This window comes from Onychomys torridus, chromosome 19, assembly GCF_903995425.1.
Source record: "Onychomys torridus chromosome 19, mOncTor1.1, whole genome shotgun sequence".
NCBI lineage: Eukaryota > Metazoa > Chordata > Mammalia > Rodentia > Cricetidae > Onychomys > Onychomys torridus.
In genome coordinates this window covers 45,770,782-45,797,706 of record NC_050461.1, presented here as the reverse complement: position 1 = coordinate 45,797,706, position 26,925 = coordinate 45,770,782, and the positions used below count along the sequence as shown (strand labels likewise).

Below are 26,925 nucleotides of genomic sequence, written 5' to 3'. Positions count from 1 at the left end.
AGTGCCTCACCTCTCCTTATAGAGCAGCTGTTGCCCAGTGAAGGTGTGCCCCCAAGGACCTGATTCGAAAGGCCATGTCTCCTAAATACAGCGACACCCTGAGGTACTGGTGCTAAGCAGTTCCGCACAGACATTTGAGTGGACGCCAGCTCGCTCCTAACAGAGTTTCTCAAAAGGCTTCTTTGGCTTGGTGCCCTACTCCCCCTCTGCCACCCCAGGGCCCTGGCTAGTGTTCCCTGCACGGGCACATAGGAGCAAAGGCCTCGGAGAACACCTTAGTAAAAGAGGCGTGATTGCATCTGTGGCTTGCCGGCCACACCAAGCAACCGAAAATCCCCAAGGGGACCAGGCTAGGCGTGATTTCCTGATAGATAACACCAGGAGGGAGGCGCACACGCAGCGTGCCCTCCTCGCCCAGTGGCCCTGCTGCCAGGCTGCTCAGCAAACACCTGACTACTGCTTTTTTTTTTTTTTTTTTTTAAGCTCATGCCTGTGCAGCTCTGCCAGGAGGAAGCCCAGAGTAGGAGCTGTGCCAGGCAACAGCTGGCACGCTATGGAGCGTCGGAGCAAGATGGAGTTTTTCCAGAAACTGGGTTACAGCCAGGACGACGTGGTCAGGGTGCTGGGCAAACTGGGTGACAGTGCATTGGTCAATGATGTGCTACAGGAGCTGATCCAGACTGGTAGCCGCCCAAGGGCCCAGGACGAGCCAGCCAACAGCACTGGGGTAGTGCTGACGCCCCGGGGATGCTGCGGAGTCCGGGACTCTGCCCAGCAGGGCCTGGAAGAAGCTGGCGGAGATCCAGCCGGTTACCTGCGGCCCATAGTGATCGACGGCAGCAATGTGGCCATGAGGTAGTGTCCTTGCTTTCCTTCATGCTATTGCTGGGTTCTGGGGCCAGAGACCTTGATCTCAGGAGTCCAGGGGACGGTTTTCCTCTCCGTGGTTTGGTTCAAAGAGTTTTAGGCACAATGGATGAGTTTTGTTTTGTTTTTAAAACTATTACACAAAATAATAGGTTTCCTGATGACACAGTCATCCATGTACATTACACGCTTTGCCCATAGGTCACTTTCTCATCACCCGCTTCTGTCTCTCCTCGTCTCCTCCCACTGGTCCCCCTTCCTCCTTAACAAATAGCCCGCCTTCTATTTCCCGGCCTTGTAAATGAATACACATACATAAATCTCAATTCCATATATATGCCATCTTTGACTTTCTGAGTCTGGCTTTTATACTGCTTAAGAAGATGAATCTCAAGTTCCATCCGTTTTCCTGAAATTGACACAATCCTCAGGTTTTTTTGTTTTGTTTTGTTTTTTGTTTTTAATAACGTATGCTCCGTTGTGTGTGCATACTTCATTTCTTTTTAGTATCCATTTATCTGGCGGTGGGTATCTAGACTGATTCTATAACCCAAATATTGTGAATAGGGTTTCAGTAAACATGGCTGTGAAAGCATCACGGGGATGCCTGATTTAGATTCTTCTGAGTATGTACGGGAAGAGGTGTAGATGGATCAAATAGTAGTTCTAACTTGAATTTGTTGGGCTCTTTGCTTTGCTTTGTTTGTTTGTTTGTTTGTGTCTGTCTTTGTGTTTATTCACGTATTTTAGATCAGGCTTTGAATCCCTGTTCAAATCTATGTAAGGTGCTTCACTTTCCGGATCTGTGACATAGAACCAACCCTCCCTAGAGGGGAGCTGTAATAATCTGAGCTACAAAAAGTGCCCGCTGTAGTGTATTCAGCAAGTCGGTGCAATGACCAGGATCACAGGAGCAGCAGCCTTCTTCAGAGGGAAGGGAGCCAGTGATGGGCAGGAGCTCAGGCTTAGTTAGGCGTTGACTGATATGGCTCCTCTGGAGTCCGTCCCCAGCCAGCTGTGCTATTCTGGGAAGCCGAGAGTACTCGGTTCCTCTCTGCGCAGAGCAGGCCAGTAGGTCTCCACAGTCTCCCTTAGGGCTTGAGAACCAGAATGCAAGAAGTGCTTGGGTTGCCTTCAAAGCTCTCTGCTGGGGGCTGCAGTTCCCATTCAGACTGAAAGGGGGATCTGGAGCCTCTCCCCTCCCGCCTTGAGCTGCTTGCTGATAGAGTCTTTGTAACCTGGCTTCTCTGTGTGCTTGGGGATTCCAGCCCGATGGCGCGTGCGTGCGGTCATTGTGCCTGACTTGGCAAAGCTCCACTGTGGCACAGTCTCCCAAGCTGCCACGCTTAGGGCTGGGTAAAGAGGGCATTGCGCAAACTTGGCCGAGTTACAGCCGGGCAGAGGGCAGAGCCATAGGAAATTGTTCACTCACAGCTATAAATACTTGTACTTCCCTTTTAAAAAGCTGAGTAGGAATTCCGAAAAGCAGTTATCAGCGGCCCCAAATGTGTCAACAGGCATCCGAAGCTCCCCCGCGGGGATCTGAGTTCACTTTGAATTTGGCATTGTAGAACAGAAGTTTGGAATGGTCCAGCCCAGTGTGGCCCAGCCTCAGGGCTGTCCCCACGCGTCCAGCATGGCGTGTCCAAAGGCCATCTGCTTCGTTTTCTACCTGCTAGGTGTGCCCACAGAGATAGTACCGAGAGATGATGGAGCCCCTCGCCTCTCCCTGGGACTTAAGCTGTGGTGCATTCGCTCTCAGTGTCTCACCTACGCCCTCTTTTGGCAGCAGATGGGAAACTACGACATCTTGCTCTCTGACGTTAAAAGGGACAGTCTCCGGGTGTGCCTATTGCTGTGATGGAACACCATAACCCAAAGTAACTTGGGGAGGAAAGGGTTTAGTCGGCTTCCAGGTGACAGTCCATCATTACGAGAAGCCAAGGTTGAAACTCAGGCCAGGAACCTGGAAACAGAAACTGAAACAGAGGCCAAGGAAAAATGCTATTTACTGGCCTGCTCCTCATGGAGTCCTCAGCCTGCTTCTTCACACACCCCGGGACCACCTGCCCAGGGGTGGCACTACCCACGATGGTCTGGACCCTCCACACCAATCTCTAGCTAAGAAAATGCCCCACAAGCTTGCTTCTAGGCCAGTCTTATGGAGGCATTTTCTCAATTACACGTCCCTCTTGCCAGGTAACTCTAACTTGTATCAAGCAGTAAACTAGCCAGGACAGGGGTCTGGAAGGATCCATTGCCCAGTGAGCCGGCTCAGGTGGTAAAGGCACTTGTGGACAATCTGATGACCCGAGTTCCCTCCCTGGCACTCACACAGTGGAAAGAGATGGGGATTCATGTTAACTGTCCTCTGACCTTCTCACATATGACCCCACCAATCAATAACTGTACACAGTTAAAAAAATGAGCCCAAGAGGTTGGGGATTTAGCTCAGTGGTAGAGCGCTTGCCTAGCAAGCACAAGGCCCTGGGTTCGGTCCTCAGCTCTGGGGAAAAAAAAATGAGTCCAAGCCAGGCAGTGGTGGTGCACGCCTTTAATGCCAGCACTCGGGAGGCAGAGCCAGGTGGATCTCTGTGAGTTCGAGGCCAGCCTGGGCTACCAAGTGAGTTCCAGGAAAGGCGCAAAGCTACACAGAGAAACCCTGTCTCGAAAAACAAAATAAAACAAAACAAAACAAAACAAAACAAAAAATGAGTCCAATATGCTCCAACAGCCATAGAAAGTGCAGGGGGAAGAGGTACCTGGCCTCTGCATGATCTGGACAAAGCTCACTGGGCAGTAATTGAGAGAAGGTTTGAATGTAAGTTGTCACTGCACAATTCAATGCTCTCACGTCAGCCCCAAGACGGTACGCGTTCCCTGAGTTGGGGTGCAGCCAGTAGAATGGTTATAGGACAAACAGACTACTTCAGGGTGGCGTTTTCTCTTTGGGGGGCAGAGAACACTGTTAAGAATGATGGTAGGTCCTCAGGGTAGAGGGCTTTCTTTGGATGGGACTCTGTGCAGCCTGGGAGTCAAGCTGAAACCACATCCTCTATTTGCACATAACTATGAAGTGTCCTGGGTCAATCCCTTCAGTGCTACCACTGCCACCCCCAGACCTCCAGCTGTGACCAATTTTGTCTTTCCACGCTCAATCTGTGTGGGTTACAAATGGAAATCATTACACAGACTTACTGCAAAGGATGTATCGCAGTCTAAGTGTTTCCATATACTTTCTGTCAACAAAATACCTCCGTGTGACACACACACACACACACACACACACACACACACACACACACACACCTTTGCCCCTTGGATCCCAAGGAAAAGCACAAATTATATAACGGTCCTTCGACTGTGGATCTTAATTCAAAAGCAAGTTCTAAGAATATGGAAGATGTGTGCATACATTCTCTCTGTTCCTCTATTTTACCTTTGCAGTGGGAGTTTGGACAAGACCTGTGTCCCCAGGGCTAGATAGATGCTCGGCCATGAAAAGTTTGCCACAGAGAGTTCCCCTTTATAGGAATTCAAAATAGTGTCTCATTACCTACTGAGCACAGAATTTTAATAACACCAGAAAGATGCTTTGAGGAGATTCTTCTTCTCTGAGGCTTATATGATCCCAGATGGCTTTGGGAAGTGAGGCTGCTATCTGGTCCTGGGTATGGGGGGACTTAAAGCCTGGGTGGGACATGTGTCTTTTCCCCCTAACATGCCAGACGTGTAGCTCCTGTTGACAGGGACATCTTCCTTGGCTGGCTATCCCTCTACCCCGAGGAGCTTGTGGCCCATGCCTTTGCTTACGGGGATCAACAGCTTGACTTTTGACAGCTATGCTTGCTCCCCCTGAAAGGGAGGTCAGCCCCCAGAATCAGTACAGGACAGACCCAGATGACAATGGAGATGTATTGCCCTGGATAGACAACAACCGGGGTTTGAGGAGGCTGCACGGTGTGGCAAGTGAGCAAGTGAGCAACCCAGGTGCTTCTGTGGGAGGGAGCTTTTGAGGGGAGAAGGGGTAGAGTCTGGGCTAGGGTGAGCTGGTAATCCTAACTGGACATATTAGCCAAACAGTGAAGTTTGATGGTTGGACCTTGGTGTTTTGTCTCTTGAATGAGTCAGTGGAAGGGAATAGACAGACCTTGGGGCTAGCTTTAGGCAAGTGTTTTTATTTTTTATATTTATTTATTTATTTATTTATTTATTTATTTATTTATTTAGCAAGGGGGAGGAAAAAGGTAAAAGGGCAAAACCTGTCCACAATGTTTGCCATGCTCAGGCCTGCCAGAGCCCTCTCATCCCCACCCACCCCTCAATCATTGGGAAGTTACATTCCAGAAGTCCCCCACCGGCGAATACCTGTTGTCATTTGCTGGCTTAAAACAGCATGTCTTCAGGTGCTTTTGTTTCTGGAGGGCAGAAGTCTGAGCTTTTGGGTTCAATTCCACTTGTCCACAGAGCTGAGTTCCGTTTTGGATGTCCTAAGTGAGAGCCTATTCTCTTACTTTCTCCTACATGACTGGGTCTGGGGCCCATTTCCTTTCAAAGTCATCAATGGCTCGAGATGATATGCAGTATGGCATATTTGTGCAATACGATTGTTTCTCTGCAGAGAAGATTTTTAATAAATAACTAAAGGATCTGTGATCCACAAAGCGTTAGGGACCACTAACATACAATGAGAAGTCAGAGATAACACACCAAGCCACCTGCCCTGTGTCCATACAGAATGTCTGAGGAAGGCCATCTGTCCCTGTATCTGAATCTTCCAGCTGCTGAGGAAGGGACTTGATAGGTTCTGAGGTCAGCACTTGGTCAAGTTAGACCCAGCTTCCAGCGCTATGTGCCACTCTGTGTAGAAGCTTCTGTGGCTTTCTCTTCTGAGCCCTTCAGGCTGTTTAAGCCAAAGCTATTGGTGACGGTTGACCCCAGATGGACTGGACTGGGTCCTGGATTAAAGGCTTTTTATGAGCAAGGGATGTGTTTGTTCAGGACACACTGGGCTTTGAGATTTATGGAACACATTCTGATCACGACTCATCTACACAGAAGGGAACCGGATGTGTGGAGCTACCCCATCACAAGCTTAAAAAGCCTTCCATTCCCTGAGGTTTCCAGGACCAGGAGGTCTATGGGTCCCTCTAAGCAGACTGGCAGCTTACTTTGTCATTCAGGAAGGAGCAAGTCAAATAAATGAGAACCCTAAGCTGTAAAGTGGATGAGCACTGTCCCAGACCCTAGGAAGCCAGGTCTACGTGTATTCCACAGTCTCTCCACAGGTCTCATGTCCACACAGGAAAACAGAAGGCCAGAGGCAGAGGACCCAGTGTATCTTTGCCTGAAAGTCCATGTTCTGACCACTTGTTCAAGGCTGTCCAAGACAATTGAGAGGGCAGAAAGTTCTGGGGTTGTATTACTGCTATAGAAGCTATTTGCTATATGTGGTGATATATTGTGTACCCTAATAAAATTTGCCTGAAGATCAGATAATAGAACTAGACACTGGATTAAACATAGAAGCCAGGTAGTCGTGGTGTATACACCTTTAATATTAGCACTGGGAAGGCAGAGATCTGTCTGGATCTCTGTGAGTTCAAAGCCACCCTGGACAATGTAAGAATGACTCAGTCTAGGAGAGAAGCAGAGCCAGGCAGTGGTGGCACACACCTTTAATCCTAGCACTTGGGAGTCACATGCCTTTAATCCCAGCACTAAGAAGAAAGTGATGGCTGGGCAGAGAAAGGTATATAAAGCATGAGGAGACAGGAACTAAAGGCTTTTCAGGCTGAGGAGTCCTAGAGGTGAGACATGCAGTGGCTTGTTCCTTTGTCTCTCTGGTCTTCAGGCAAAATTGTTTTTAGGGTACACAATGTATCACCACAGCTACATGTGGCTGTTGAACCCTTTGAAGGTAGCTAATACCACAGAGGACCCAAGGGCTAAACATCATTTTCTGTTCCACTCATATGAATTAACTGTAGTGACCACATGAGTTGACAAAGTGCATGTCCAGCTTTTCAACTTGACCAACTGAGGCACCTCCACAAGTCCCACACCTTATTATTTTTCTGAAGCCTATTTACACAATTAAGAAGTTTGGCTAGGTAACTTCAAAAGACTTTTTTTAAAAAAAAGTCTCTGACATGCTAAGATTCAAAGCACTTATTTTGCCAATTCTAGAGAGACATGAGGTCATTCTCCTCATAAGGGGACTTCTCTTCTTTGGAGGCTCATAGACTCAGTGACTCATCTGAGGTCACAGAGCAAGAAAACACCAGCTCTGGGCTTTGTGCCCTTTCCAAAGCCACCCATCACCACCTTCCCATCTCTGCAGCTCTCCATCATGAACCTTCCCATCCCTTCATCTCTCCATCACCACCTTCCCATCCCTGCGGCTCTCCATCATCACTGCTAGTTCCCATTGCTGCAGTTCCCACCTCTCCCTGCATATGGCCTATGAAATGACTGCAGGCCAGGCAACCATGTCCTCACAGGCCTTTGTCCTGGTGTCAAAGCCCTCCCATGTGGAGTACAGCCCTCTATGTAGCGTGCCAGCTACAGACAGGATGTACCAGGTCCCTATTCCCTTCACCAGAGATTTACAGGGCCAGTACCAGGACACTTCCTGCTACCATCGATGCTGAGGTTCCTCATGCATCATGTGCACCTGGAATGGTGGCTATGGTAGACTCACAGGCCAGAGAGTCCTTTCCATTACAGTCCCTTCGAGGGGCACACACTCATACATGCGAGTGTGTGTGTGTGTTCATATAAAGGAGAAGGGAAAGGGAACACACTGTAAGTCTGTTAGTTGTGTAACTGTTCTCTAGACACCTGGCCTCAAGGTAAATGTCCAGCAATGCACTTTATTTATTTGTATAGACACAGTTCCATGTAGCCAAGGCTGGCTTTGACCTTTCTATGTAGCAGAGGATGGCCCTGACCTTCTGGTTCCCCTGCCTCCACTGCTGGAGTTCTGGGATTACAGATGGACACCACTGTGCTTGGTTTTATGTGGTGCTGGGGATGGCACCCAACACTTAGTGCACTGTAGGCTAGCACTCTACCAATGAACTGTACCCTCAGCCAACCTTTGACCTTCTTCCCTCTCTTTCCAAAACAGCCACCACACCAGGCTGCTTTCTTTTGTTTGAAGACAAAGTCTTGCTATGTAGCCTAAACTGGCCCTGAACTTCACGCTCCTGCCTCAGCCTCTTGAATACTAGGATCATAGATGTTAACCACTATGACTGGGATCAGGTGCCATTTTACTTCTGAGCTGGGGTCTTGGGCTCCTACCCAAATCTGCACCCATTTCTACCTCATAAGAAGGGGGTAGGCCAGGCAGTGGTGGCACATGCCTTTAATACCAGCACTTGGGAGGTGGAGGCAGGTGGATCTCTTTGAGTTCAATGCCAGCCTGGTCTACAAAGTGAGTTCCAGGACAGCCAGGACTGTTACACAGAGAAACCCTATCTTAAAAAAAACCAAAAAGAAAAAGAAAGAAAGGAAGGGAGAAAAATAACTAGAAGAAGGAAGAGGAGGAGGAGGAGGAGGAGGAGGAGGAGGAGGAGAAAGAAAGAAAGAAAGAAAGAAAGAAAGAAAGAAAGAAAGAAAGAAAGAAAGAAAGAAAGGCATCAACCAGAACGACCCCTATACACCTCTTTCCTTCCATGACCTGGACTGAGTTAGATCTCTCACTGGGCAGATTTGGAGCACCAGCATTAGAGTGTCCAATAAGAAACTGGGCAGAAATAGCACAGCCCTTCCATCTCAGAGCCCGGAGACATCTTTGTTCATTCCACCCCATGACCATAACCTTGTACCTCATGGGTCATCCTGTGAGACCCTGACTTCTACAGACTTCTTGGACACTAGTCAGAATGCAGTGTGTGAACAAGTATGTTGTCTAGTTTGTGCAAATGACAGTCCTCTTAACTGGCTGCTATAGGTACAGTTGTCATGTAGGCAAAATTTGTTTCTGACGCCAACCACTTCCCTTTTCTACCCTCCCCAAATTCAAATCTTCTAGGCCTCCTTTCCCTTCCAATGGCCTCATGGCAGCTGGTTCCCAGGGCCTGTCAATCTCTCCATGGAAGGTCCTCCAAGTGGGAGGACTCTCCCAGCACAAGGCTTGTTCTCTGGGCCTCAGAGATTTTGGGGAAAGGAAGGAAGAGTTTGTAGTGGCAGTTAGGCCTGTAGAGTTACCATCAGATTAGAGAGCTGGGCATGTTTCTTTGCTTTAGCTTTCATGAGGGTAAAATGGGGTGAAAGCCATTTCCTCAAAGGAGTAATGTAATCATAAAATGAGCCATATAACCTGGAAAACAGAACTCTCTATGAGCTTTAAGCCTCTCTAACAGTCCCCATTCTCCTAAAAAGGGACCCCAAATCCAGAAGGTGTCCTTTTTCTTTTCTTCTTGTTATTTTAAGATAGGGTCTTACATTGACCAGGCTGTCCCCAAACTCACCATGTAGCCAAAGAGGACCTTGATCTGATTTGCCTGCCTCTACTTCCTGGATGCTGAAACTACAGGCATGCACCACCATGCCTAACTTGTCTGATTGCCAGGGCTTGGGCCTGCTGGGCAAACACTGTGCCAACTGAGTTACGTCCTTAGGCCCCGTGCTTTGAATCTTTTGAGAAAAGATCTTTGTAGTCTAGGCTGGCCTGAAACTCACAATTAGGCAAGGCTAGCCTCAAGCTTACCATTCTGTTTAACCTGAGTACCAGGACTACAGCAGCATGTCTAGTGGGTTTCTTAGCCCTCAGCACAGTCTTGTTGTAGTAGGAGTTTGTAAGTTGGTGCAAAGACAGGGACAAATGCCCAGGTGGATAAGTTTCTCCTGGAAAGGGACCCAGGATGAGTGTCATCTCCTGACTGGAACCCTACTGGGGCTCAATTCCCCTCCTTTTCCCTCCCACTGAATGCCTCTGAAGCATGATCCTAATTAGTCTTAACAATAAAAACCAGGAGTCAGATATTGGGGTGAAAGCTGAAGGGTCACAGAAACAGAGCAGCAGTCACTAAAGACTTCTTACCTCTACGAATCCTCCATCCAAAAGAGGGCTGAGATCCTGTCTCCCTGCCTCATATTCCTGTCTCCACCTCCCGATTGTGCTGAGCTCAAAGGCATGAGCCTCCCAAGTGCTAGGATCAAAGGCATGAGCCTCCCAAGTGCTGGGATTAAAGGTGTGTCCCACCACCCCTTGGCCTCTCTGGTTAGCTAGTGGCTAGTTCTGCCCTCTGAGCTCCAGGCAGGCTTTATTTGTCAGAACACAAACAAAATATCACACAACAGTGCCCCGCCCCCATCAAAAGATCAGAGGGGGAAGGCTGGCTTATTTCTTTTTAATGGTCGACTATTTTCAGAACCAATTATAACCACTACTGTTGTTACTACAAGCCATCCGACTACCATTCTCCTTCTACAGCACATCAAAACTCATTCTGACTAGAGAGTTCCGGGTTGCAAAAGAGGATTGCCTTTTGCACCCGCCTTTAGGTCTGCCCACCAGTTCAACAGAGACACGCATGCTGCCTGGTTTTAGAGTGATTTAGACAGCATGAGGGGTCCCAGGAGACAGAGCAAGTCAGTAACTGACTGGGGCTGGGCAGCTTTGGACGGGAGTCGTGTGAACCGGAGGGAGGGGAGGTGGAGGAGGGGTGTCCGTCCTTCACAGTCCTCCTGTGTTCCCTCAGTTTTGAAATAGGATGGGCTGACCTGTACCTTACGGTCAGGTTCCCTCCCAGTCTAGCCTTGAGGGAGGCGAGGCTGATTCAGGCTCTGCGCTTCCATCCCTGGCCTGACTCCTTTCCCTACAGTAGCCACTGGGGACATTGAGACCCTGTGTGATAGCTGGGACAGGAGGTCTCGGCTCTCACGGTCCTCTGCTACAAGAGAGTCCTGGCGAACTGGGGCAAGATCTGGGGCTTCAGCAGCCCAACAGCTAAGCCCTGCCACCGCCCCAACATGCTAATGAAGGAGACCAGAGACTTAATTAATGTGCACTGAGAAAAGGAACAGATAAAGGGGTCCAGCGTCCCCAAGTTCAGGGAACTGAGATGAGCTTTGACTTTAAATTAAGGAGGAATTGGAGCAAGGAGGAAGAGATATGAAAAATTAGGCAGTCCTTGGTCAAGGTGGGGTCCCCTGTTTCAGCTCCAGATTGCAAGGTCATCCCAAGAGGTCGTCACATCTTTCAGTCACTGTCGTCACCAAAGGGGCCGGTCTGGTGTTTATTAGACAACTTTCCCTAGGGCAGAGGCTCTTGATTCTGGATAATGTTCTCACTTTAGAGGTGGCCTGTGCTGCCCGGGAGGCCTTGCTGATGACTGTGGGACCAAATGAGGCCCAGTGCTTTTTAGGAAAGGAGTTTCTAAGACTTGTGGCAGGAGTGTCATTTGGCTTATTTGGCACCCATGCGGGCTTAAAATAGTCTCCTCCAGCAGGGACCTGTTGTTCTGTCCCTGGGTCTGGGACAACTACCGTGCCTCGGGCCTGTAAGAGGTCCGGAAAACTGTTTTTAGCTCCGCTATGGGCCACTTTCAAACCAGGCAGCCTGCTGAGCCAGAACTATTCCGAGGATGTGCAGCCTGCTCAGATGTGCTGGGCCATCTGTACCCTGCTCCTCCCAGGACTTCTCAGAAGAAGGAGGAGGGGCCAGGAATGACCCTGAGATCGATCCCCTACCTCTCTCCCTCCTCCTCTCAACCTGTGTGTGTGGTAGGGTGGAAGGGACGCATGTTTCGCTTCCTCTCCCTTCCCACTGCATCCGGCTGCTATCTCCTCTGCTCTTTGTTTGCTCAAGCCTCCCAGCGCAGCCTCTGAGGAGGCAGCCAAGTCAGGATCCTCATGGCGACCACAGCAGAAGGAACTCCCAGAGACAGTTCATACCCACTCCAGGTTCTACAGATTACTTGCTTCCCGGAACTCCCCGTTCTTAGCCTGTGTCTGTCCCAATCCCAAGTCACACAACAGAGACAGTGCCGTTAGGGGAACTCAGTATGGTCTTTACCTGGGTGTGAGCTGGTTATTTCTGGCCAGGCTTCTGGGAACTTGTCTCAGGGCTGGAGTTCAGAGTTCAGAGTCTTTCAGAGGACCCTAGTTCAGTTCCCAAGTCAGGCAGCTCACAGGCGTCTGTCAACTCCCCCTCTAGATGGATCGATGTCTCTGGCCTCCTCCAGCACCGCACTTGTTTATACATAGTCCCACCTTACGTGTTTGTTTGTTTGTTTTCCCTTGGGGTCAGGAAGGGGGGAGAGAACCTGTCCTGGTCTCTGTGTCCCCTGTACTTATTCTGTGACTTGTGCTCACGTTGCTGTTCCTTCGGTCCCCAGAGAATAGGGCTGTAGGTCTTTCCAGGCAGATCCTTTTGGCCTGTGTTGTTTCTCTTTCCGCTGGTGAGGAGGTCGAGGCTGGTATCTTCTCCATTACCGATCTACTCTGCAGGATTTTTACTAAGCCTTCACCAATAATCAGGGGCCATAGTTAGTCCTTGGGATCTTGGTGGTCATGCAGAGTCTCCTGGGTTCGTGTGTGTGTGTGTGTGTGTGTGTGTGTGTGTGTGTGTGTGTGTGTGGTTGTTGTTGTTGTTGTGGTGGTGGTGATGCAGTTTCCTGGGTGTGTGTGTTGTATTTTGTTTTCTGCTTTGACAAGGACTTGCTAGGTAAGCAGCCAGGCTAGCCTCCCAACTCCAGGCAAGTCTTCTGCCTCAGCCTCCTGAGTGCTGAGATTACAAGTGTGCATCACCGTGTCTGGCTGGGTGAAGGTTCTTAAATGCTAGGAAGCATCTGTGTGATGGAGTCTAATCCATCAAGGGATGCTTTCCTGGGGAAGCAAGGATTTAGCAGAGAGCCGGAGAAAGAGGAGGAGGCAGAGGCAGAGGAGGAGGGGGGGGGAGGAGGAGGAGGAGGCAGAGGAGGAGGAGGAGGAGGAGGAGGAGGAGGAGGAGGAGGAGAAGGATGAGGAGGAGGAGGAGGAGGAGGAGGAGAAGGAGGAGGAGGAGGAGAAGGATGAGGAGGCAGAGGAGGAATAGGAGGAGGGGGGGAGGAAGGGGAGGAGGAGGAGGGAGTTTGGTGGCAGGACAGGAAGAGCTGCTGCAAACACCCGTTTAGAAAGGTGCATGGTGGAGTAAACAGCTGGAGGAAAAACAGGTTGAGGAGTGGGAGCAGAAAAAACGATCTAAGCTGGAGGTCAGGTTCTGTCACACTGGTGGCTCAGCCTGTTGATTTCGCTTTCTCAGTGCTCCAGATCCGGCCACTTGTCTCTTTCTCCAGCACCAGTGACCTGATTGACCAAGTCCAAGTGAAGCCTAGGTTCACACTTGTCTCTTTCTCCAGCACCAGTGACCTGATTGACCAAGTCCAAGTGAAGCCTAGGTTCACCGGTCCCCCAGAGGGTACTCAGCTGCCTCTTTCCCTGGCTTCCAGACAGCAGCACATCTGGCTGTTTTTCTTCTTGTCCCTTGGAGAGATCTTTTCTTCTTCTTTTGTAAGACATCCTCTACCCCTGGCTAAAACAAGTGGCTGCATCCCAGACTCATTCCAGGCCAAGCTTAAGGCCTCTAACTTCCTCTATGGCAGTCCAATAATTTTGTCCACACTGTGTGGTTTCAACTCTTGCTTAATTGGGGTGACCTACAACCTGTACCACTCAGATCTCCTCTGAACTCTTGCTATTTACTTAACATGTCCACTGAACAGTCACAAAACTTTCTCCAAGTCACTCTGTATCCAAAGCCAAACTTATGAATGGCTTTTTCTCTCCAATCAGAGCCCTTCCAGAGTTCCCCGGTCAGTGCATGGCCCACCGTGCATTTATACAAGGAACCCAGAAGTACTCGATACCTTCTCAGTTACTTCCACATCCAGAAACCGAGTTCAGATACCTTCTAAATGCCCCCCAATTCACTTCCTGTTCTTATTCATCCAGCAGCAGCAGCTCAGGCCTGACCACTCTTGTTTAATGATTCCCGTATAGCTTCTTATCTCACGCCTCGCGACCAACTCACTGTCCTCTGCGGGCCAGAGAAGCCTTGTGAGCCACACACGGGTGTCCGACTTATTCTTATATCTACTTCAAAGCTAAAACCCTTCTACATCTCTCATCCCTCCAAGATGAGGGAAGATGATCCCCCACATTTTATTCCATGCCAAGGTCTTGTGTAGCCTCAGTGTGTATAGCCAAGAATGGCCTTAGACTTTTGATCTTCCTGTTTCTACCTCCAAGATACAAGGATTAAAGGAATGTGCCATCATTCCCTGCTTAAGGAAGATGATTACTTTTTTCCTTGAGACAGGGCTTCACTATGGATCCCTGGAAGTCATTATGTAGTCCAGGCTGACCCAGAACTCATAGAGATCCACTTTCCTCTGCCTCCTAAGTGCTGGGATTAAAGATGTATACTCTGGTGCCTGACGAGGATGATGATTTTTAAGAGGCCTGAAAGATGCAGCAAGGTCTCACACAGCCCCTTTTCTGCAACAGTGATGTCTTTTGTGGGGTTTGTGGAGCGCTGGTTCCTTGCGTGGACTTGGGGGCCGTGGTAGAGCCAGTACAATAATTTCTCAGAGGGTGAGCAATTCTGCATATGTCTGATATTGTCTAGTTCATGGTTCTTTTTTTGTCTTTGGTGTTGGCTTCTACTAACTTCAGCTAAAGAGTGGGCAGGTCAATTATCTTTTGGAATATGCACCCTCCCTGCCACCCAGGGGAGCCTGAGTACCTCTGCATTCTTATTGAAAGCTGCCTGCAGCTGTGGTCTACGGGAAGAATGGACAATGTTTAAGATTCTCTTTGCCCAGTTCCCTCTCAGTCTGAGGCTGTGACCCAGAATGCTTCCAGAGAAAGCCCCTTTTCGTTTTTCCTCAGACTTCTTTGTCTTCCGTTGTAGCCATGGAAATAAGGAAGCCTTCTCTTGCCGGGGAATTCGTCTGGCTGTGGACTGGTTCAGGGACAGAGGACACACCTACATCAAGGTTTTTGTCCCATCTTGGAGGAAAGAGCCATCAAGATCTGATACCCCTATCAGAGGTATGCCCCACCCCATTCTGTGGTGATGTCATCCACCATGGTAATCAGCTGCCTGTTTAGGACTGCCACAGTCTCTGTGAGTTCATGTGTGCATCGCTCAGCTGTGTCTGGAGGACGCAGTTTTCCTCTTAGGATCTTTCGGCTTCTTCTGCCTAGATCCCTGAGCCTCGAGGGGGGTAGTTTGATAAAGATGTCCCACTTAGGACTGAGTGCTGGGAAGTCTCTAACTTCCTGCACTTTGTATGGTTCAAGGTCTCTATGTTAATTTCCTTCTACTACAAGAAGAAGATTCTCTTGTACGGGTTGAGCTGATCTATGAGTACAGCAGCATATCATTAGGAGTTATTTTTCTGCTATGTCCCTTTGGCAGAATAATAGCAATAGGTTTTTCCCCAGGCCCATGACCTACCTAGTTGAAGGTTCTTTTCCACTTTAGCAGTGTCTCACAGAGTGGGCCTTGATTATTAATTATTGGTTAATTGTTGGTTACTTCTAATAACAATTGTTGGTTACTTCTATAACAATTGTACCACTGTTGTGTCCATGCATTTTGCAAGCAGGTCACTGTTGCAAGTTGCAAGGCTTGTAGCTGGGTGATATTAAGAGTACCTGCTAGGGCCAGGTGGTGGTGGCACACACCTTTAACCGCAGCACTCAGGAGGCAGAAGCACACAGATCTCTGTGAGTTCGAGGCCAGCCTCATCTACAGAGTGAGAGTCAGGACAGGCTCCAAAGCTACACTGAGAAATCCTGTCTCAAAAAACAAAACAAAACAAAACAACAACAACAAAAAGAATACCTTCTAGTATCATGATTGGTAGTCAGTAGAGGAGGAGCTTCTAGTTGGGTGCTAGCTTGACTTCTCATGTTTGATGGTGTAAATAAGAAGTATCTTCAGCAATAGGGCCTTATCATCAAATTATAGAGAGTAATCAATAAATAGCCTTGGTGATAGCCTCTGATGTTTAGGGGTTCCCATGGAGCCCTTTGGTCAGTGACTCAATGAAATAAAAACAAAATAAAAATTCCTGGTACTGGGGGTTTTACTTAGTGGCGTAAGATGTCTAGTTAGGGCATTGCCTCTTCTATTATTTGGTCACTCCATTTAGATTCCTTTCATATGTGTATATATTTTAGGGAGCTTCTCAGCAGTAGGTTTTCCTACAGTTTTTCAAATGGCCTTTAGTGTTAGCTGCTCCTCTCCACATTCCCTCTCCTTTACCCTTCTCTACCATCCTGCTCCATATTTAATTCTCCTGGGTTCCTTTTGTCTCTCCATAGCAATATGTTCTACTTCCTCTCCCTTTATAGATATTCTTCTCCTTGCTAGTCTCTTGCTAGATACCTAACCTTGGTGGTTATCGGATTCTAGCACACATACTGAAAGCTTAAAAACTAACATCCGCATGTAAGAGAAAACATACAGTGTTTGTCTTTCTGGGTCTGGGTTGCCTCACTCAGGATGATTTTTTTTCAAGCTCCACCCATTTACCTGCAGATTTCATAATTTCATTTTTACTAACAGATGCATAATATCTTATTGTGTAAATGTACCATGTTTTCTTTATCCATTCATCCATTCAGTGGTTCTCAAACTGTGGGTTGCTACCTCTTTGGGGGAGGGGGGTCAGGAGACCCTTTCAGAGGGGTCACATATCAGATATCCTACATATCAGATATTTACAATACAATTAATAACAGTAGCAAAGTTGCAGTTATGAAGTAGCAACGGAATAATTTTATGGTTAGAGGTCACCACAGTGTGAGGAACCGTATTAAAGGGTCACAGCATGAGGAAGCTGCATCAATCAGTTGATGAAGATCTGGGCTGTTTACAATTCCTGGCTGTTATAAACAGCGCAGTGATGAACATGGATGAACAGATGCCTCCATAGGAGGATGGAGAGTCCTTTGGGTATATGCCCAAGATTGGTATACCTGGCTCTTGAGGTAGATCTATTCCTGTTACCCTCAAGAGCTGCCACATTGGCTTTCACACTGGCTGGGCAAGTTTTCACTTCCACCGGCAATGGATGAGTAACATCCTGACCACCATGAGCTGTCATTTGTTTTGCTGATCTTGGCCATTCTGGACAGCGTAAGATGAAATCTGAAAGTGATTTTGATTTGTATTTCCCAGATGACTAAGGATGTTCGAACATTTCTTCAAGTGTTTCTCAGCAGTTTGAGTTTCATCTTCTGAGAACCCTCTGTTTAGTTCTATACCCCATTTTATACTGGCTTGTTTTCTTGATGTTCAGTTTCATTAGTTCTTAATATATTTTAGATGCTAGCTCTCCACTGAATGTGTATTTAGTAAAGATCTTTTCTATTCTGTATGCTGTCCCTTTGTCTAAATGACAGTGTCCTTTTCTGTGCAGAAGCTCCTCAGTTTCATGAGGTCCCATTTATTAATTGTTGGTCTTAGTGCCTGTGCTAATGGTGGTCTCTTCAGAAAGTCTTTTCCTATGCTGATGAATTCAAGGCTACTCCCCACTTTTTCTTCCATAAGATACTGAATATCTGCCCTTATGCTGAGGTCCTTGATCCACTTGGAGTTGAGCTGTATGCAGGGTAGTACGTATGGATCTATTTGGGTTCTTCTACAAGCAGCCATCCAGTTTGACCAGCACCATTTGTTGAAGATGTTGCCTTTTATCCAGTGTGTATTTCTGGCTTCTTTGTCAAAGATCAGGTGTCCATCCATGTATGGACTTACCTGGGTCTTTAAATCAATTCCATTGATCAATGTATCCCTTTTTATGACAACACCATGGTGTTGCTGTTCTTTTTTTTTTTTTTTTTTTTTTTATCACTATAGCTCTGTAGTATAATTTGAGATTGGGGATGATGATGTCTCTAGAAGTTCTTATTATTCAGGATTTTAGCTACCTGGGATTTTTGTGTTTCCAAAACTATCTGTGAAGAATTGTCTTGAGATTTTGATGGGGATTGTATTTAATCTACAGATTGCTTTTGTCAGGATGACCATTTTTACAGTATTAATCCTACTGATCCATAAACATAAGATCTTTCTGTTTTCTTTAATTTCTCTCTTAAATGTCTTAAAGTTTTTAGTATACGTATTTTTTTTTACTTGTTTGGTTAGTTACCCCAAGATTTTTGAGGGCATTGTAAAAGGTATTGTTTTCCTGGTTTCTTTATCTGTGTCATTTGTATACAGGAAGACTAATGATTTTTGTGTGCTAATTTTGTAACCTGCTACTGTGCTGAAGGTGTTTATCAGCTGTAGAAGTTTCTTGGTGGAACTTTTAGGGTCATTTTTTTTTTTTAACAAAATAAAAATACTTTAATTTCTTTTTTTCCTATGTGTATCCCCTTGATCTTCCTTCTGGTGTCTTATTGCTCTAGCTAAGACTTCAAGTACTATATTGAATAGGTATGGAGAAAGTGGAATCCTTGTCTTAGTCCTGATTTTCATGGAAGTGCTTTGAGTTTCTCTCATAAAAACAGTCGATGATTATTCTGTTTCTATTTTGCAGAATAATTTGAGGAGTATTAGTGTTAATTATTCTTTGAAGGCCTAGTAGAATTCTGTGCTGTATCTATCTGGCCCTGGGCCTTTTTAAGTTGGCAGACTTTAAAATACTGTTTTTATTTCACTAGGTTTATAGTGTGTTTAAATTGCTTATTGGATCTTGATTTAACTTTGATAGGCAATGTAGATCAAGAAATTCATCCATTTCTTTTAGGTTTTCTAGTTTGGTAGAGTACAGACTTTTAAAGTATATCCTTATGATTCTCTGAATTTCCTTTGTGTCTGTTGTAATGCCTCCATTTTCCTCTCTACTTTCATCAATTTGGATCTTCTCTCTGCATTTTTTAGTTAGTTTGGCTAAGAGTTTGTCAATATTGTTGGTTTTCTCAAAGAACGACCCTCCATTTCATTAATTCTTTGTATTGCTTTTGTTTGATTGTTTTCATTTTCATTGATTTCAGTCCAGAGTTTATTTCTTGCCATTTGCTTTTTTTGTGTATTTTTTTCTGGTTGTTCTAGAGCTTTTCAGTGTGCCACTAAGTTACTAATATGAGGTATCTCCAGGTTTTTTGGTAGTTTTTTTTTTTTTTTTTCCCCCAAGACGGAGTTTCCCTGTGTAGTTTTGGTGCCTGCCCTGGATCTTGCTCTGTAGACCAAGCTGGCCTCAAACTTATAGAGATCTGCCTGGCTCTGCCTCCTGAGTCCTGGGACTAAAGGCGTGCGCCATCACCTCCCAGCTTGTTTGTTTTTTAATGTAGGAACTTAGTCTATGAACTTGTCTCTTAGGACTTCCCTTGTGTCCCATAGGTTCGGGTCTGTTGTGTTTTCATCCAGTTTCTGTCTTGACCCAATTTTCACAGTGGTGAGTTGTTCAGTTTCCATGAGCTTGTATACTTTCTGCTGTTTCTGTTGTTGATATCCAGCTTTAATCTGTGGTATCAACCCAGCCGAGTCAACAACGGGATGGTGGTTACTTCGTGGTCATTTGGAAGCTTTGCTTGACTTTTCCTTTCTTATTTTAACCAAAGGTATCTATCCCCACACTCTTGTTTCTCCGTCTCTCTCTGTCTCTGTATCTCTCTCTCTCTCTCTCTCTCTCTCTCTCTCTCTCTCTCTCTCTCTCTGTGTGTGTGTGTGAGAGAGAGAGAGAGAGAGAGAGAGAGAGAGAGAGAGAGAGAGAGAGAGACTCTGAACTTCCTATCCTTCTGTACCACAGTGCTGGGATTACAGATGTGCAACATCAGGCTTGGTTTATGTAGTGCTGCTGATCAAGCCCAGGCTTCTGGCGTGCTAGACAAGTACTCCACCCACTGAGCCACCTGTCCAGACCTTTAGTTTGTTTTAAATGACCTTTGTGGTTACCAGTTGCTTCTTGTCCCCTTCTCTTTCTGCCTATTTGTTTTTTAAGTAAGCTGCTATTCTTTTGGATGCTGTGTCTTCTAGGATATTTCTATGTTAATGTGTATGTTTTAAAAAGTTCTCCCCATTTCTATTTGTTTTTCCTTAGTCCTATTATTTTTTCTAAGATTAGCTCTCTTTTCTCATTTTAGTCTCCCTTGCTTTTGTTTTCTTTCCTAAAGTCTGTTAGTCTTTATTGCTCATAGGGAAGCTTGGTTAAAAAGGCACATTTATTTATTTTATGTTTACATTTATTTATTAGTGTGTGTGTGTGTGTGTGTGTGTGTGTGTGTGTGTGTGTGTTCACATGCACACACTCACACTACATGAATTGTTAGGCTTGGCTGCAAGTGTCTTTATCCACTGAACCTCTCACCTGAGCCAATTTGATTAGACAAACGCCTAAGTACGCGCCATGGTTTTCTCTTAGAACCAGGATTTTTCCAAGGATGACCTTGGGCATTCACTCAGTTTTCCTTTCCACATCTCCTTCTTGAATCAGACATGAAGCAAGGCCCCTGGGCCTACCACACACTCCAATGGGAGGGCACGGGGGTGGGGTGGGGGTGGGGGCTTTATTCCCAGAGAACAGCACATCGAGGCCACCCTCCTTGCCAGCCGAGTTTTTCTCTTTTTCATAGAGACAGGGATGGGAGATGAGGACAGGCCCAATCCCACTGCTAGCTCTTTGCCTCTGCCTGGAGCATTTGGCTGCACCCAGGGAAAACTGTTCCCACCTCTGCTCAGCCTCATAGGTGTTTGCTGGGCTGTGGCTCCCTCCACACTTTAGAGTCAACATGGTTTCCTTTGATTTCTGTCTTCCTAAAACCTGTCAACCTCTGGTGTCTGGCTGCCCTCATGCCACTTCCAATGTGAATGTGTACCCTTTGGTATTGCTACCATTGTCTCTATAGGATTCCTGTCCTGAGCTGGAGCCCCAGGACCCACAGGATAGAAGGAAAGAACCAATTCAAAAGTTGTCCTCTGACCCCTATATATTCATTCATTTCTTTATGACAGCATCTTGCTATGTAGCCCTAGCTGTCCAGGAACTCACTTTATAGCCTAAGGCTGTGGTGATTCTCCTGCCCCAGTCTCCCAAGTGCCATGTGTGCCAACATACTTGGCTAGGGATTTTAAAATACACCACAAAGGGGGCAGTCCTGTGCAGAAAAATGAATAAAATCAGGCACATTGAAAACTTGGGCTCAGAAGCAGACAGTAGTGCCACAAACACACACACACACACACACACACACACACACACACACACACACACAGACAGAGAGAGAGAGAGAGAGAGAGAGAGAGAGAGAGAGAGAGATCTAGACGGCACCAGGCTCTACCTTCTTGAACGTCTGACCTGCCAGCTTCTGCTTCCATTGCTGAGTGTGGGGGTGACGGACAGGCACAAGCCACCCTGGCCCATTTTATATGGTGATGGGGTTGAACCCCAGGCTTCATGCATAAGAGGGAGGCACTCGGACACCCCAGTCACATCCCTATACTTTACATTTTACTGCTGAAGGGGTTCATCTCCAAATTAACGGAGCAAGGACAAGAACCCATAGAAAGATAAGCTATTTCATAAATAAGCTTGTTACAGAAGAAAATTGTAAATGGGCAGTAAAAGTAGGCAAAGATTCTCAAGTCCACCAGTAACCAGAAATAAATGCAAAATAAAACCCTGGAAGGGACCATGCTATGCCTGGCAGGCCAAAAACTATTTTAGAGATCAATCTACCCCAGGGGGTTCCCTGGATGTCCCTGCCAGAGACTCACTTGGTGATAGTAGCAAACACGTGGGCATGGCTGGACCATGTCGCCATATGGTAACTGAACAAAGAATCCAGTATGTGAATATGGGTAGGACTGTTCATTGGGTAAAGTCTGAGACAGAGCCACACTGAAAATGATCCTCGCATGTGTACCTGTGAAAATAAAAGCCAGCGGGGGACGGTCAGCGCTGTTTTATAACAGGTTATCTTAAGGGGAAGTGAGGCTTTTGGACTGGGATGGGCAGCAGGGACTTTCCACGCATGATGCACCTCATTCTCAAAGTTCACGGCGCTTTTTATTGCAAGTACCTAAGGTGTACTATGTACTTTTGCGGCTTTGTGTTGTTTGAGTCAGGGGCTCCTTGCACTCCTGTTCCTTCTGCGTCTACCTCCCAAGGCTGAGCTCGTAGGCATTAAAGAGATAAACAGCCTTGGCGGCACAGCTGATAAATCCCAACACTCCGGAGGCAGAAGCGGCGGCGGCGGGGGGGGGGGGGGGGGGGGGGGGGTGGGGGAGTGTTATGATGGTGAAGTTGAGGCCAGTCTACACTTTGCAGTAAGAAACTGCCTCATCAGTAATAAACAGCCCCTTCGAACCTGCCCAGGTCTTACTGGAGGCTGGTTTGGAGGCAGATGGGTTAGGAGGGGTTCCTGGGTTGGGAGGCGGGCCCTTCTCTGGAGCCCTGACTCAAGTCTCTGCCTGTGGCCTCAGAGCCTCACGTGCTGGAGGAGCTGGAGCGGCAGGCGGTGCTGGTGTACACCCCATCCCGCAAGGTCAACGGCAAGCGAGTGGTCTGTTACGATGACCGCTACATTGTGAAGGTGGCCTTTGAGAAGGATGGCGTCATCGTCTCCAACGACAACTACCGGGACCTGCAGAATGAGAACCCAGAGTGGAAATGGTTCATCGAGCAACGGCTGCTCATGTTCTCCTTTGTAAATGACAGGTAAGGGATGGAAGCCTGCTCACCCTAGCCAGGCCCCTTCAGGCCAGGGGTCAATCTCTGCCCCTCATATCTCCTCTCTTTCTGAGACTGGTTTCCCTAAAAGCGGTTCTGCCCATGACCTTTGGTTCTCCCGGCCAATTGCACCCACTCCCTGCAAAGCTGCAAACTTCGTTTTCTGTCCAAGGAAAAGCCATAAGAGAGTTATCATTCAGGGTGGGGCTGGAGAGATGGCTCAGTGGTTCCTTGTTGCCCAGGTTTGGTTCCCAGCACTGACATGGTGGCTCACAGCCATCCATAACTGCAGCTCTAGGGGACTGGATGCCCTTTTCTGGATTCCATAGGTACCAGGCATACTTGTGGCACACACACACACACACACACACACACACACACACACACACACACACGAGAGAGAGAGAGAGAGAGAGAGAGAGAGAGAGAGAGAGAGAGAGGCAAAACACTCATACACATAAGATAAAAATAAATTTAAAAATTACAATTAAAAAAAGTTATTATGGAGAAGAGATTTCAAACTTTGCTGTATTTCCTTCTGAGTCCCAGGACAGAGCCGTCAGCAGCTGCCCTGCCCTAAGCCCCACTGTCATTTCCAGATTCATTCGCTGGTGGCTTTCCCTGTCCAGCTTTGGTCTAGATGAATCTGGCAAGACCGTAAACTAGACTTCAGAAATCCTCCCTGAGGGCTCACAGGTCATGGCCGCCTCTGGCCTGGCCAAGTCCCTCTGATGCCTGACCCTCTGCTAAGGGGGTGGAGGGTCAGAAGGCAGGGCCTGAGTGCCTGTGAGTGAGGGCTCCTGCCTCAGTGCCCTGGGCATGTCCCCAGGGCCCTCTTGGCACAGCTCTTGCTCCCGAGAGAGGGCGAGGTAAAGCCTCTGAGAACTTTTAATAACTGCAGTGGGCGGCGCCTCAGATTCTTGGTCAGGTCCCAACTCGGAGGAGAAGCCAGCTAGCTGTGTGGCTGGAGCTGAGCCCTGGAGTCCACACTGGGGCAGGGATCACTCAGCTCTGCAGGGTGGGACTCAACTCAACTTGTGGATGACAGTGATGGGCAAAGATGACCCTTCTCCCCACTTAGCCCTCCTCTAGAACTTTGTATGGATTGCAAGGGGTTCCTGGGACGGAAAGGATTTATTGGAAACACGGCAATCTTAGTAAATGGGAGGGTTTTTCATTTGTTTGTTTTTATTGGTTTTTTGTTTTTCCTCCCCAGAAGCGTTTTGTTTTTGTGGTACTGAACCCAAGGCTTTGTGCATATGCTTGTGCATATATCAAAGGCACATTGGTAACCCTGTTTGTCAATTTTATTTTGAGTTAGGGTCTCACTAACTTACTTGGGCTGGGCTTGAACTTGGGATCCCCCTGTTTCAGTTTCCCTAAAAGTGGGATTTCAGGTGGAAGTGACATTTGGAACACGTATTCCCTTCTTTGTTGAGGTTCTGTGCTGGGGAGGAGGAGCAGGCAGGAGGCAGGCTGGCATCAGAGGACCATGTGTGCCGCAGAGTCGGGGTGACCCCAGAAACTGAGGCCAAGGCCAGAGGTTCCTCCACACTCGGAGTTTGCAAAGGGTGGGGCTCAATCTGCCAGAGGTGCTGTATGCAGGGGTCTGTCTCTTCATCCGCATACCTGCTGGTGTTTTAGACTGTCAATATTGACCCTGCATTTTGCATATGCTAGAGCTGAGAGCCATGGTGTAAGGCAAGTGGGTGGAAGCGGGCCTGTCTTGGTTTCTTGGTTTGTTGCTTTGATAAAATACCCTGATAAAAACAACTTAAGGGAGTATGTTGGTTCATGGCTCTGGGTGACAGCCCATCATAGTGAGCATGTCACAGTGGCAAGAACCCGAGGCAGCTGGCCACGTTGCTTCTGCAGTCAAGAAGCAAAGAGTGATGAATGTGTATGCTCAGCACACCTTGTCCCCTTTTTATACGGTCTAGGGTCCCAGCTTAGGGAATGGTGCTGCCCATAAGGGGTACGTCTTCCCACCTCATTTAACCCGACAGAGATGCCCAGGTTATTCTCCACAAGTTGACAGTTGAGATGAATCATCATCACAAGACCTAAGCCTCCAAGGCATTTACACAGTCCCCAAGCCTCCTGGGAGCAGTCTGTTAATGCCGTGGACTTTCTTAGGCTTTCGAGGGGATGATGGGAAAGGGGTGGGGAGTTCCAGCAAATATGTTTTTCTTTTCCTGCATAAAAGGCACCTAGGAAGTTGTTAATATGTAAATTCCGGGGGTGGTGGAGTCCAATTCTGCCTAACAGAGACAGTGCAAGGCTTCAGACTGCCTTTGTGGAATACACTGTGAGGTGGTTCTGAACCTACTGGCCAGCACCACCCAGGGAGAGGCTGGTGTGAAGGGAGGTTGTGATATGTATAGTACATAGTCCATGCCATCTGGTATTCTCTGGGGGCCTCAGGCCTCCTCTCCTGAGCCTCCAAATTGGTACCAGTGGTAAGTCCCATTCATTTTTGAAGTAGCCCCTCTATGGCTATTTTTCAGGTTCATGCCTCCTGATGACCCCCTGGGCCGCCGTGGACCAACCTTGAGCAACTTCCTAAGCAAGAAGCCAAGGCCCCCAGAGCCATCTTGGCAGCACTGTCCCTATGGTGGGTAGCACACAGGCATTGTGTGTCCTGGCTTGGAACTGGTACAGACAGCACAGGGGCATGGTGGGAAGCGTTAGCCTGTCAGTCAGCAACCTGGGTCCCTGCCCAAGGAAGCTCTGCCCTCAACCAGCTACCTGACCCTGGAGAGGTGGTGGTGGGGGAGGGGGGAACAGGAACGGGGGACGGCCCGAGGAGGCCAAGTGTGACTAGACCGAGTTTGGCCTCAGACTCTGCTCAAAGGCGGTTTCTTGATGGATGCTTACTCTGCTGGCCTTGACGGTTATGGAGCTCTGGGCACTCTCTCCCATCCATCCCAGAACACTTGCCGCCTGGGTCACCTTCCAGATCTGAGGTCTTTGACAGGGCCAAAGGCAGCAGAGTAGCAGCCTGGGGAAGGGCATGGGGCCAGGTATTGCAGCCTCTGCTCACTCCAGGTCTCTTCCCGCGCCCTCTCCACTCTGCCCTCTTTCTAGGCAAGAGATGCACCTACGGGGTCAAATGCAGATTCTACCACCCCGAGAGGCCGCACCACGCGCTGCTGCCTGTGGCCGACGAACTCCGCGCCAAGACGCGGGCCTGGCCCGGCGGTGGCGCCGAGGAGCAGCGGCCACCGAGTATCCGGAGCAGCCCCGCAGCACCCCGGCCGCTTCCCCGGGAACCAGGCGCGCACAGTCTCCCACCGGCGCCGCAGCCCGCGACCCTGGCCACCCTGGGCCGGAGTTTCTCGCGGCTGACCTTCAGCGAAACCCCGGCCAGCTGCGTCTCGTCCCAGATGCGTGAGCCCGACTGGATGCCCACAGGTGGCCCCACGTCCTGGGCCTGTGCCAACCCCTCGCGCGGGCGATCTTGGGTCCCCAACCTGCCCGCAGGCCCAGCTGCCAGACGGACACCGTTCCAGGGACATGCACAGTGACTTGCCTCCCCAGCGCAGATCCCTGGAAGATCCGTGGACACTCCTGCCCAGCTCCTACCGTTATCTGAGTCACCCAGGCTGGCTCGAGTCTGCTTGGGGCAAGGACGGTTTTAGAGGACCTTCGGGGTCAGCACAGCCAGCAGCCAATGGTGGGGGAGCACGCACTGCCTTCTGCAGTGTCTTCTCAGCTGATCAACAGAACAGTGGGATGGCCTCGGATCCTGCGCTCTCTGACCTGGCTTTGCTCACCCTCCAGCAGGGATCCCAAAGGACTGGTGCACGATTGGGGGACCCTTAAGAGACAGGTTCACAACACTGCAAGGAATTGCAGAGGCTTGACTTGCACCTTGGACAGGTGGGATACAAGACGATTGCCAACCCGGATGTGAGTCACGTTGTTGGTCCCCTGTCAGTAGGAGACTTCCTTCTCTTCCTCAATGGTGGATACCCATGGGGATCCTAGTGATGCTCCCAGGGGCTGCAGAATGGACAGGATGGCTTTCTGATAAGTTCAGAACACGTCTGCATTTGGTTCTAAGTACCAGCCACAAAACGTTTCAGCTGGCCATCACCACAAACCAAAGAGAACACCCAAGTAACCAAGATGAGTTTGATACAAACTCTTGCTCTGTAAGCGCGCGTGCGCGTGCGTGCGTGTGTGTGTGTGTGTGTGTGTGTGTGTGTGTGTGTGTGTGTAGGAAGCCATGAGAATGTGGGTCATGGTTGAAAATTCGAAAAAGACTGGTAGACAATCTTGACTTTTGTGGCACCAAATAATCTTTAACAATCTGTTTAGGTGACGTGGGAAGGAAAGAGTAGATGCCTGGAGTTTTTATGGCACCCTTGCTAAC

At 48.3% G+C, this 26,925-nt stretch overlaps 1 protein-coding gene across 1 annotated transcript; it reads left to right on the top strand.

The window, feature by feature from the left end:
• The first annotated feature begins 553 nt into the window (after positions 1–553).
• Zc3h12d (zinc finger CCCH-type containing 12D) lies at positions 554–26,372 on the top strand. The gene is given in 6 exon segments (XM_036168619.1): positions 554–855; positions 14,774–14,913; positions 22,301–22,535; positions 25,055–25,161; positions 25,635–25,981; positions 25,983–26,372. Coding segments are annotated over 6 exon segments (1,521 nt in total).
• The last annotated feature ends 553 nt before the right edge of the window (positions 26,373–26,925 follow it).